A 13,475-nucleotide genomic window follows, 5' to 3' on the forward strand; every position below is an offset into this window, starting at 1 on the left:
TGGAATTTAGGAGTTACAAATATACCCAGATATGTAAAACCTGAGGGGGACCATTTAAAAGGAAAGGGGGGAGAGGTAATAGGTACAGAGGGAAGACAACCAAGTGGCATAGCCTCTGATTTAGTTAAATTAATTTTGTAGCCTGAGAATTCACTGAGTAATTCAATAGTATTAACAAGAAGTCTCAGGGCTAGAGATGAATATCAAAGCATCATCAGCATACAACCAGATTTGATGATGAACGTCACCAATGAGCAGACAAGAGTAGCGGTGTTAACTCTGGTGTCCTGGCTACATTTCCAATCTGGCCCTCATATCATCATGGCCACCTAATCATCCCCAGATTCTAATTGGCTCATTCCTCTCCCCTGTAACTATTCCCCAGTTTGTTGCTAAATGAGAATGTGTTCTCAGTCAACTTACCTGGTAAAATAAGAGTTAAATAAATACAATTATGGGTACAGCTGGGATATTTGTTCGGCAACTTTGGAAGTTGATAACATTTCTACTCCACATTTTTTTGTTGTAAATATGACTGTCCAGAATTTGATTCCTCAATTAAATCTGGATGACGCACTTGTAATACAAATTGTGAAAATAAAACCAGTCCACCTTGAATTGGTAGTGATGTATTATATAAAACAAGGAAAACATACAGTTCACTTCATTTTTTTACAACACACTTACAATTTCACAATTATTTAACTATTCTATGTAGTCTAAATATACATGCACTCACCACTCAGACTTGAAGTTGCTTGATTCAAGTTTATGCTTTATGCATTAGTGTCTGGTTGATAACACTGGTCTTCATATAAACTAAACCATGTTAACTTGGCATTACATCTCTTGTTAAATAAATGTTTTATTGTTGACATTATTTATATTTGATCAGTTCTTCATGTTGCTTTGTGGAATAGCATTGCTAGGGGCAACATACAGTACTGCAAGAACATGTTGGGAATGGTCCATTATCTATGTTTCTATCTATTTTTTATAAATCTAATTAATATACACAAATAAAAGTAATGACAAACTACATGAAACTGGGAGACTTTTTATCCCCATGTTTCACATCAAGCTCTCTGAAATGTTTCAAGTTCAAGATAAGGGTAGTGTTTCAGACAGAAACACTTGATTCTAATACTTGCTGCAGCGTCCGTAGTAGCTGAATGTGGTCCGGTCTATCCACCTGCGATACTTTGACACAGCAGTGTAGACTCCTGGGTACTTGGCATCGGCACAGCCCATCCCCCAGGAAACCACACCATAGATCCGACCTTCACACACCAGTGGGCCCCCAGAATCTCCCTGAAACAACAGACAGACAAAAGCCTGGAGTTTAGAGACACAAAATCATCTATACCGTGTGCAATGGCAATCAATATTTGGATGCCGAATTCGATTTTTCTAGATATCCTAAAGATTCAAGGCATGTTTGACGGACCAAGCTTAAACCTACTCCCTCGACTAATAGCCATGCGGAAAATATGTATTAAACATGCTTTTTAGTCTAGTATTAGGTATAATCCGACCCATAGCATTAGAAATCGTAAACCCTATCCTAGTAACTATAGCATGGGTCCTACCTTACACGCGTCCTTTCTGCCAGCGCTGTAGCCTGCACAGATCATGTTGGATGTGATGTTCCCATTGAAAGACTCACTGCTGTTGCATTTGGCTGTGGAGACGATGGGAAGTTTGACGGTGCGCAGGGAGGAGGGTATCTGTCCCCCACTAGAGCTGGTGAACCCCCAGCCTGACACCCTGCACAACTGCCCCTCTGCCACCGAGGCACTCTGGCGGGGCAGCGGAGCGATGGACACATAGCTATTCAAGTACACTGGAGCTTTCAGCTGAAAAGAGATGGAGACAGACACAGGAAATGTGGATCAGGTTAGGTTTGAAGAAAAAACTTTCTGTCTTTTACCAAGGCCTTCAAAGAGTAATAAAACACCTAATGATGACATTTAACTAAGCCTTGAGTGAAAAAGTACAGTACCAGTCAAAAGTTTGGACACACCTACTCATTCAAGGGTTTTTCTTTGTTTTTACTATTTTCTACGTTGTAGAATAATAGTGAAGACATCAAAACTATGAAATAACACATATGGAATCATGTAGTAACCAAAAAAGTGTTAAACAAATCAAAATATATTTTAGATTTTAGATTCTTCAAAATAGCCACCCTTTGTCTTGATGGCAGCTTTGCACACTCTTGGCATTCTCTCAACCAGTTTCATGAGGTAGTGACCTGGAATACATTTAAATTAACAAGGTGTGCCTTGTTAAAAGTTAATTTGTGGAATTTCTTTCCTTCCTAATGCATTTGAGCCAATCAGTTGTGTTGTGACAAGGTATGGGTGGAATACAGAAGATAGCCCTATTTGGTTAAAGACCAAATCCATATTATGCCAAGAACAGCTCAAATAAGCAAAGAGAAACGACAGTCCATCATTACCTTATGTTATGGAGATTCATATATTTAAGGTAATGGTAAGATAATGACTAAATTATTTATACTTTCAAATTAATGTTAAGGCAATAACTAACAGTATTCCACCCTGTCACTGGATAATGGAGTGAGATGTATTTGAATCATAAGACTAGAATTGTGCATAGAAAAAGAGGAACTGTTTAACAGACAAGGAACTGTGGCAGACAGTTCGGCCGCAAAACCTGAACCTATAGGGGAGGTTCTGGGTGGGCATCTGTCCGCGGTGGCGGCTCTGGCGCGGGACGTGGACCCCACTCCACCATAGTCTTAGTCCGCTTCAGTAGCGTCTTTAGAGCGGCGACCCTCGCCGCCGACCTAGGACTGGCAACCCTACTAAAGGGCCCCACTGGACTGAGGAGCGCCTCTGGACTGAGGGGCAGCTCCGGACTGAGGGGCAGCTCCGGACTGAGGGGCAGCTCCGGACTGAGGGGTAGCTCAGGACTGAGGGGCAGCTCAGGACTGAGGGGCAGCTCCGGACTGAGGAGCAGCTCAGGACTGAGGGGCAGCTCAGGACTGTGGGGCAGCTCTGGACTGAGGGGCAGCTCCGGACTGAAGGGCAGCTCCGGACTGAAAGGCAGCTCCGGACTGAAAGGCAGCTCTGGACTGAAAGGCAGCTCCGGACTGAAAGGCAGCTCCTGACTGGCGGGCGGCTCTGGCGGCTCCTGACTGGCGGGCGGCTCTGGCGGCTCCTGACTGGCGGGCGGCTCTGGCGGCTCCTGACTGGCGGGCGGCTCTGGCGGCTCCTGACTGGCGGGCGGCTCTGGCGGCTCCTGACTGGCGGGCGGTTCTGGAGGCTCCTGACTGGCGGGCAGCTCTGGAGGCTCCTGACTGGCGGGTGGCTCTGGCGGCTCCTGACTGGCGGGCGGCTCTGGCGGCTCCTGACTGACGGGCGGCTCTGGCGGCTCCTGACTGACGGGCGGCTCTGGCGGCTCAGGACAGATGGGCGGCTCTGGCGGCTCAGGACAGACGGGCGGCTCTGGCGGCTCAGGACAGACGGGCGGCTCTGGCGGCTCAGGACAGACGGGCGGCTCTGGCGGCTCAGGACAGACGGGCGGCTCTGGCGGCGCTGGACAGACGGACGGCCCAGGCGGCGCAGGACAGACGGACGGCTCAGGCGGCGCTGGACAGACGGACGGCTCAGGCGGCGCTGGACAGATGGACGGCTCAGGCGGCGCTGGACAGACGGACGGCTCAGGCGGCACTGGACAGGAGGGAGACTCAGGCGGCGCTGGACAGGAGGGAGACTCAGGCGGCGCTGGACAGGAGGGAGACTCAGGCGGCGCTGGACAGGAGGGAGACTCAGGCGGCGCTGGACAGGAGGGAGACTCAGGCGGCGCTGGACAGGAGGGAGACTCAGGCGACGCTGGACTGGAGGGAGACTCTGACAGCGCTGAGCAGGCGGGAGCACCTGTAGTGCGGAGACGGAGAGACAGCCTGGTGCGGGGGGCTGCCACCGGAGGGCTGGTGCGTGGAGGTGGCACCGGATAGACCGGACCGTGAAGGCGCACTACAGGTCTCGAGCACCAAGCCTGCCCAACCCTACCTGGCTGAATGCTCCCCGTAGCCAAGCCAGTGCGGCGAGGTGGAATAGGCCGCACTGGGCTGTGCTGGCCAACCGGGGACACCATGCGTAGGGCTGGTGCCATGTACCCCGGCCCGAGGAGACGCACTGGAGACCAGATGCGTTGAGCCGGCTTCATGGCACCTGGCTCGATGCCCACTCTAGCCCGGCCGATACGAGGCGCTGCTATGTACCGCACCGGGCTATGCCTGCTCACCGGGTTTGCTGGTGACACTGTTAATGAATTATTTAGAATTCAAGGCACACTTAACCAGCAAGGCTACCACAGCATTCTGCAATGATACGCCATCCCATCTGGTATGTGCTTAGTGGGAATATTTGTCTTTCAACAGGACAATGACCCAACACACCTCCAGGCTGTGTAAGGGCTATTTGACCAAGAAGGAGAGTGATGGAGTGCTGCATCAGATGACCTGGCCTCCACAATCACCCGACCTCAACCCAATTGAGATGGCTTGGGATGAGTTGAACCGCAGAGTGAAGGAAAAGCAGCCAACAAGTGATCAGCATATGTGGGAACTCCTTCAAGACAGTTGGAAAAGCATTCCAAGTGAAGCTGGTTGAGAGAATGCCAAGCGTGTGCAAAGCTGTCATCAAGGCAAAGGGTGGTACAATTGGTATAATATACTACATAGCCTACCTAGATACTACAGATATTACTAGTATTTCTTCCTCTCTTTTACCTTGATAAGCATAATATCTGCGTTGTTCGTAATCTTGTTGTACTGGGGGTGGGGTATTAAGAGCTGGGGTATGAAGAACTGTTCGGTCCCTTCATACATGCTTACTGAATAGTCTCCTGCTACTATCATAATTTGTTCCACCCTGTAAACGAAAGAGACATATTTGTATTACTTCCAAGTTAATGCAGAGCCAACCATGGATACACACAGTAGGCCTTATTGTATGTGTTGACAAACTGGAGGAAATGACTGTTCAGCAGTCTAATTATTTTTCATTCCCCTCAGTGTCATCACCAGAGCATAACTGTAGCTCAACCAACATAGTTAAAAACAAACTAGGGTAACACTTTGCCAATGACTATATATATGAATGGACAAAGCCATCAATCACGTGACACCATAAATCCCATGTGAAGACTCAATAGCGCATTGAAGCCAAATGGATTGTGTCTCATGGAGACGTAATATGCACAATTTGAGCTACTCCAGGAAGTAACGTTGCAGTCTAGCTCAGTGCTGCCCCTCTCATTTGGTAACTAAAATGTAAGGCCAACCTTGGAATTGCAGGCTGCCATTAGCAACTAAATTATCCTTATAACTTCTTATGGGTGCAATTTTATGAGTCACAGTATGAGATGTTATAAAACCGGTTATAATGGGTGTTAAAAATTACTGTTCATGTCCATTCAGGCTGCAAAGGCGTCAATTTCCTCCTTAACTAAATTTAATGGCGAGAAGGCGGGAAGAAAATTATGAAAATATGCATACTTTCTTTTTGAAACACCATTTTCCATCACCATGCTGGAGTAGCTAATGTTACTTCCTGATGTTGCGCTCCGTATTCAGCCAGGGGTAAACAACAGACTGCTGCAGTGTGATTGGCTGAACGTGATACGCAACATCTAGCATTCCTAGGCATTAACCACTCTAGCATGGTGGCTAACTCATTCAATTCAAATAAGGAGGAACTCTTCTTTTGACCCTTCTTCCGATTTCAGCGATATGATTATCTGACAGAAGGGCTCTTAATGACTTTTCATTGGATCTGCTTTGTGTCAGCATATAGCTGAAATTTCATGGACAGTTTGGGGATCCAATGAAATGTTATTGAGAGCTCTCGTGCCAGCGAATCATATTGCTGAAATCAGAAGAAAGGTGGGAAATGAGATGGAGAAGAGATATTGGCACTAGCTACAGCAAATAACATGGATAACAATAATGTTAGTTTGCTTGAGTTAAATAACGTGTATTAACATGAAAAGGTAAATGTGTTTAAAGTGAAAGAGAATGTTAATGTGCAATGTGCTACAGAGTTTTTAAACTCCACCTGTAGCTAGTAAAGTTAGCTAGCTAGCGCTAGCAGATTGCTAGATAGCTAACGTTAGCCGTCAGTGGGTCAGCAAAATGCTGCAATTGTAACGATCGTCATCCCCTTCGGATGAGGAGTAGTCAAGATCGGACCAATATGCAGCGTGGTAATTGTCCATCTTTATTAATATAAATAAACTGAACACTGAAGTAATCAAAAACAACAAAGACAGTGAATGAAACGAAACAGTCCTGAAAGGTGCAGCAACACTAAACAGGAAACAACCACCCACAACCAAAGTGGGAAAACAGGCTACCTAAGTATGGCTCTCAATCAGAGACAACGATTGACAACTGCCTCTGATTGGGAACCATACCAGGCCAAACACAATAGAAATAGAAAACATAGACATACAAACATAGAATGCCAGACATAGAATGCCCACCCAAACTCACGCCCTGACCAACCAAAATAGAGACATAAAAAGGATCTCTAAGGTCAGGGCGTGACAGCAATAAAGCTCACAAGCTTGTAGTCCTAAAAAAACTAAATGAGTTAGCATTTTCTACCTCTGGTTCATTAGCCATTCCCGTGGGGGAAATTATTAGAGAAAATAATGGGGTTTTGGGATATACGTTGAAAATAATTAGATTTAGCTTTAGCTAGTTGTAGTTCCATTTTTCTGACAGTTAGTTTACCACAGACCTTATTTTCAGCATTTATCCAAAACCCTACAAAAAAAAAGAATCCCCATAATCTTTTCCCAACGAGCCATAGCGGAGTTAGCCTCCGTTAGTGCCTACAAAAAGACACCATTATTATTTCTCTCTATTGCAACATAAACCAACTAGTCAATTACCTGATTAACAAGCCATTTTTTCATAATATAGCAGTCATTGTTACTGTAGCTTGCACATATTCCTTTTTCACAGCTGTCACAAATCCTGTTGTGTCCCATGCAAAGTTGGTTTTGTTATCCATTTCGTTTCAACATTTTTATGTTTTTTTGGCAAGCTGTTGGTATTAAGTACATCTGTGCTCCCATTTGCACTTTTCTCTTGGAGATCCTTTGAATGGTCAAGGTTTGTGATATTCTTAACTCATCCTGTGTGTATAAGCCCACTTATAACTGTTTTATAACATCTCAAAATGAATGTAACTGTACTTGTCCGTGCACACCATATGACATGGTTATGACGCCCATCATTACGTTCAATGTAATACTGGTTGGTAAATTACATAACACCCTGTTACAAAATCTGGTATCTTGACTCTTATGTAGCATGAGTTGTCATGCTACATAAGAGTCATGCAGACTATGTAATAGCAGTTTTTATTAGCAGTTGACAGAGCATATGACAACAGGACGAACGGTCATTTTTAACAACTATTATAACCGGTTTCATAACATCTCATACTGTGACTCATAACTATTTAAAAGTACTTATGACAGCTTATGACAAATATTAAAATGTGTTATATAGCTGTTATAAAGGCTTAATGAATGCATGCATAACAACACCCACAGTAACGTATTACCCCCAAAAAGTGTCACAAAGGTCACTCAGCCATAATAGCTTGCATCACAATATCTGTCCTGGATTCCATTCTTTAAAAAATATAATATTCATAATAATGTACAGACATAAATCTTGCCTTTTGGGTTCATGTGTAAATTCACTTTCCCGAACAAAAGCTTCTGTGTTTTGGTGTCAGTACAGTACAATATGTAAGTACGTCGATTAGCCTCTGGGCCCTGGGATGCTTGAGTCAGATTGCTGTGCCACAGAATCACGGCACAAAACCTCTCATTGTGAGCTTGGTGCCCGTATCGCTTTCAGGCACTTGCTCTCAGCCTTGATACGTTTCAGCTGGGACAATCTGATACCTCTCCATGGACCTGCTAACGGACTTGACTTACACACACCCACAAACACACTCTTATGGATGTCAAGTCGAGCTGCCCTGTGTCAATAAGTCTATTATATTGTTTCCCAGTTCCTGTATACTGTACTTTTGAGGCCACCGTAGCTACATCATTTCCCATCAATACTAAGTTACAGAGTGAGTAATGCTGTATAATATATCTATATCATATCTGACCTGGTTAATTTTGTCCGGTTATTTCAGGTTTGCAACATACATACTGTACGCATGTGTAAAGCTTACTATTACAGAAAGGAGGGGGAGGTCAAATAATGACAAAACAAGGACATGAAAATTAACTTACCCTATAGTACAATGTGCTGCTGTGAGCACCCAGTATTTATTTATCAAGGATCCTCCACAAAAGTGTTGTCCTCTAGTTGACTGTATTGATACAAGGTATTTGATGGAATGGGGTGCAGGGGCATATCCTCCCACTATACGCCCTTGTATCAGCTCCTGGCCTGTGATATAAAAAAAAAACATAAGTATATAGTACATAACACAATCACATACAGTTGTAACAGTTACTGTGGCAGCACACACCTCATAAAGACAACATCATAGGGTTTTATGGCACAGATGCTGTACAGATCAATAAAATCCAATCTCAGGCGTGCACAGAATCAGAGTCAATATCAATCACGTTTCACTGTGGCCATTATAGAGTGTAGCCTCTCATGTTGGTAACATGCTTTGGGGGACAATATTGAATTTGACCTGGATTGGATCTTATTTTCCATGACATGCTTTGTTTTGCTTGTGCTGTTTCTGTGAATATCTATACATATAAAGCATCTTGCGAAGACTGTTTCAGAGTAACATCCCTCATTTTACTGTTGTCTGTTTACTCATCATGTATAGGAGAGAATAAGATAGAATAGGATAGGATACAATAAACTTTATTTTTCCAGAAGGAACTAAGGTCCATGTACTACATTAACTAAAGTTTATCTGCATCATAATTGCCACCTTTTTGTCTTTTTGTATTGTCCTAGAAGGGAAAATTGTCTAGGACACAGTCTAGGTACAGTATGTATTTAATAAAGTTAACACACAGAAAACCCAGGTTTGAGCACCACCCACTGGGCAAAAAACTGGTTCAAACAACATTGTTTCCACGTCATTTCAACTAAAGAAATCAATGTGATGACGTTGAATCAATGTGGGAAACTGATTGGATTTGCAAAAGTCTTCAACGTAAGGGAGTTTCAACCTAAATCCAATGACATGGTGACATGTTTTGTTGATGTTATGTTCAATTCACATTAGTTGACAACTCAACCAAATGTAAATCAAAACTAGAAGTTGAAATGACGTCTGTGTCCAGTGAGTAGAGACCAGACAGGAACTGAGATCTCTCTATGGCATGAAAGCCAATGCTCCATTAGGTTCCTGGATATTGATCCTGTCCCATGCTATAATTAGACAGTTCCGTGTAAGAAGCAGCAGGAAAGGTAACCCTATACAATATGACCTAGCACGGAATAGACTGCACTGTTTAACGTTCATTGTCATGAGTCTTGCCCTGGAGGCAGAACTGAGCGGTTTCCGCTACATGGTATGTGGTTGTCCCATCTAGCTATCTTAAGATGAATACTCTGGAGAAGAGCGTCTAATAAATTATTAAAACGTCAAATATAAATGTAATGGGCGAGCTGCAAAGTCAGAATTGGCTATATTGTCAAAATTCATGGAAACAAAAATGTGCTTTTTGGTCATCATTTAAGGTTAGGGTTAGGCATTAGGGATAGCAGTGTAGTTAATGTTAGTGTTAAGGTTAGGTTTAAAATCTGATTTTATGACTTTGTGGCTCTGCCAGCAAGTGAACACTCCGCAGAGCTGCCTCCAGTACAGGAGTCATCTCAGTAAATGCCAAGCTGCATAGACTGCACCCTTATTCTGGTACAGTATGTGCTTGAAATGGATGATGACTATGTCCTGTCTACCACAGGATGAGAACACAGTATGAGAACTAGCACGTTAATGATATACGTAAGTCTATGGAACTAAGACCTAGGGAACTAACACATAATGAACAAGAACTATAAGGCACAGAGAGCATGTGTTTGAAGACACTAATCTGAATCTACCTTGATTTTAACTGGCTTAATAAACATGCATTGCTTCCATAGTTTTTCAATCCAAAGGTATAACTGAAATGCACTTTTGAACTTGGATACATACATTGCCTCTTTCCTGTAATTGATATGTGAAAACAGTTGCTAGAGTAAAAATTCATTATTGAGCATCTGTTAAAGAAGCTAAAAATAGTACGAGAAGAAAATCACCTCATGAGTGTTTGGGTGAAAATGTAGCTTGTCAATAATTGTTTGGTCAGACAAATAAGTCAGACATCATAACTTGCCTTTTCAGATGAGAGTGAGCCTGACATTTTCGATAAATGACTCTTCCCACTTTGGACCTCAGCCATAACTGTCAAAGTGATTTCATTTCTAAATTAGGATTCCTAATTACAAACAAATCAACTGTAGCAATAATCATCTCTAGATAATAATGACAGTGACAAATAATTGGCAAAAAGATAGTCCCAAGGGGTATATGACATCAGAAAAAATAAATACAGAACATAGAAAAACTGTTAAAGCTTACGATATAATGACCACAATGAGCAAATTCTACTATTATCCTTTCTACATTTTTTACCTTCGTCTTTTCACATTCAATCATAAAATCAGCATTCAATGGACTAGTCATCCAAGCACAGCCACGTACTACAACAGTAAATTAACCAGAAAATAGAAAATGAAACATTTGCTTACAGCTCACAGCAAGGAGTTCCAGAAGTATACATAGTAAAACTGAAGGCAGGTCCATGCTGAAACAAAGGAGAGGCCAGACCAGACAGAGACGTTCACCTTGACCTGTGCTACACTAATCCAATCTTAAGGTGAAGGGATCTAGGAACTCAACAGTATTCTCAGGTTTCTTAGTTCCGATGTCCGTTTCCATGGCCACTCTGTCGTCCTGAAACAATATATACAGTGCATCCTGAAAGTATTCAGACCCTTTGACTTTTTCCACATTTTGTTACATTTACAGCCTTATTCTAAAATGAATTAAATCATTTTTTTATCAACATACACACAATATCCCATAATGAAAGCAAAAACAGGTTTATAGAAATGTTTGCACATTTATAAAAAAATTCAAACGTAAATATCACATTTACATAAGTATTCAGACCCTTTACTTAGTACTTTGTTGAAGTACCTTTGACAGCGATTACAGATTCGAGACTTCTTGGGTATGACGCTACAAGCTTGGCACACCTGTATTTGGGGAGATTCTACCATTCTTCTCTGCAGATCCTCTCAATCTCTGTCAGGTTGGATGTGGAGCTTCACTACACAGCTATTGTCAGGTCTCTCCAGAAATGTTCGATCCGGTTCAAGACTGGACTCTGGCTGGGCGACACAAGGACCTTCAGAGACTGAAGCCACTCCTGCGTTGTCTTGGCTGTGTGCTTAGGGTCGATGTCCTGTTGGAAGGTGAACCTTCGCCCTAGTCTGAGGTCCTGAGTGCTCTGGAGCAGGTTTTCATCAAGGATCTCTCTGTACTTTGCTCTGTTCATCTTTCCCTCGAACCTGACTAGTCTCCCGGTACCTGCTGCTGAAAAACATCCCCACAGCATGATGCTGCCACCACCATGCTTCACCATAGGGATGGTGCCTGGTTTCCTCCAGACGTGACACTTGGCATTCAGGCCAAAGAGTTCAAACTTGGTTTTATCAGGCCAGAGAATCTTACTTTTGGCAAACTCCAAGCGGGCTGTCATGTGCCTTTTACTGAGGAGTGTCTTCAATCTGGCCACTCTACCATAAAAGCCTAATTGGTGGAGTGCTGAAGACATGGTTGTCCTTCTGGAAGGTTCTCCCATCTCCACAGAGGAACTGGAGCTCTGTCACTGGACTGGAGTGACCATCAGGTTCTTGGTCACCTCCCTAATCAAGGCCCTTCTCCCCCGATTGCTCAGTTTGGCCAGGCGGCCAGCTCTAGGAATGATGGATGCCACTGTGTTCTTAGGGACCTTCAATGCTGCCGTAATGTTTTGGTACCCTTCCCCAGATCTGTGCCTCCACACAATCCTGTCTCGGAGCTCTACGGATAATTCCTTCAACCTCAACGGTTTGGTTTTTGCTCTGACATGCCCTGTCAACTGTGGGACCTTATAGAGACAGGTGTGTGCCTTTCCAAATCATGTCCAATCAATTGAATTTACCACAGGTGGACTCCAATCAAGTTGGAGAAACATCTCAAGGATGATCAATGGAAATTGGAGCACAATTTCGTCTCATAGCAAAGGGTCTGAATACTTATAAGGTATTTCTGTTTTTTATTTGTAATACATTTGCAAACATTTTAAAAACCTGTTTTCACTTTGTGATTATGGGGTATTGTGTGTAGATTGATGAGGAACACATTGAATTGCATACATTTTCGAATAAGGCTGTAATGTAACAAAATGTGGAAAAAGTTGAGGGGTCTGAATACTTTCCGAATGCACTGTAACTGAAGCAGCAGCAGCGTAAAGCCTACACCCCCTGGCGTAACCTGTACTGTGACCTTTTCAGTCTTTCTAATGATTAGAAAGGAAGAAATGTGAGGCTGCTGATTGCTGCTGGGATGGGGAGATGTTTTTCTCTAGTTTCCCAGGGACAAAAGGGCAATTTCCACGGAAACAGAGTGATGCTGAGACTTAGATTTTTCACTTTAAAATACATGCCAAACATAAAACCAATGATTGCAAAGTTTAAAAAAAACATACAATTCTATGCACAAAGACTAATTTTAACAATTTCCACTGAACATTTTACAAAAATCCATTCACTTGAAGAACAGCACAGCTGCAAAGTTTGGTAACAAAATTACGGTTTGTGCTGTCTGTGCCGTCATTCTGTTACCAAACTTTGCATCTGCGCTGTTCTTCAAGTAAATGTGTTTTTGTAAAATGTTCAACACACTGGTGTAGGTGTAAATATTCTGAATGAATGCAACAACCTGCTATGGGTTTTGTCTCAACCTGCAACTGATTGAATTGGGGCCTAAATGCAATACACTGTCTTACCATAAGATCACCCCTGGTGAGCGTTTTACGGCCAAAGCACTAATAATGTGTATGAGAAATGGGCTGTACCACCAATGTGTATGTAAAATGGGCTTTACCACCAATGTGTATGAGAAATGGGTCGACTTCATGTCTTAATGAAAAAGAGAGTGAAGAGTGAGGTTTCTCAGCTCTTCATCATTATTGTGCCTTTTCTTATTGATCTCTACTGTCTGGAGTGATTGACTACCGTTTGACTGAGCCGCAGCAGTGTACTGCCTCAGGCTTGGCCCAGTACATCTTCCCAACAGGCTTGGCTAGGGCATCATTAAAAATGGAGCACAGAGCATTGACAGGGCTCATCAGTGCCATTTTACGCACCCTCTCTCTATGTATTTCTCTCTATTTGT

At 43.2% G+C, this 13,475-nt stretch overlaps 1 protein-coding gene across 1 annotated transcript; it reads right to left on the reverse strand.

Moving 5' to 3' along the window:
- Positions 1–1,140: 1,140 nt before the first annotated feature.
- LOC120061185 (trypsin-like) lies at positions 1,141–10,431 on the reverse strand. The gene is made up of 5 exons (XM_039010790.1): positions 10,416–10,431; positions 8,302–8,461; positions 4,763–4,904; positions 1,590–1,856; positions 1,141–1,311 (listed from the first exon to the last, which is right to left on the reverse strand). The coding sequence occupies exons 1-5, from the start codon at positions 10,429–10,431 to the stop codon at positions 1,141–1,143; spliced, it is 756 nt and encodes a 251-aa protein (XP_038866718.1).
- Positions 10,432–13,475: the final 3,044 nt, after the last annotated feature.

The sequence above is a fragment of the Salvelinus namaycush genome, chromosome 16 (genome assembly GCF_016432855.1).
Source record: "Salvelinus namaycush isolate Seneca chromosome 16, SaNama_1.0, whole genome shotgun sequence".
Classification (NCBI taxonomy): Eukaryota; Metazoa; Chordata; class Actinopteri; order Salmoniformes; family Salmonidae; genus Salvelinus; species Salvelinus namaycush.

Bases quoted from the DNA above. Each gene is read 5' to 3' on its own strand.
- LOC120061185 (XM_039010790.1), bottom strand. The intron at 4,905-8,301 runs GTAAGTTAATTT...TTTCGTTTACAG, and splicing joins GCAGCACATTGTACTATAGG to GGTGGAACAAATTATGATAG. The intron at 1,857-4,762 runs GTAAAAGAGAGG...ATCTCTTTTCAG, and splicing joins CAGATATTATGCTTATCAAG to CTGAAAGCTCCAGTGTACTT.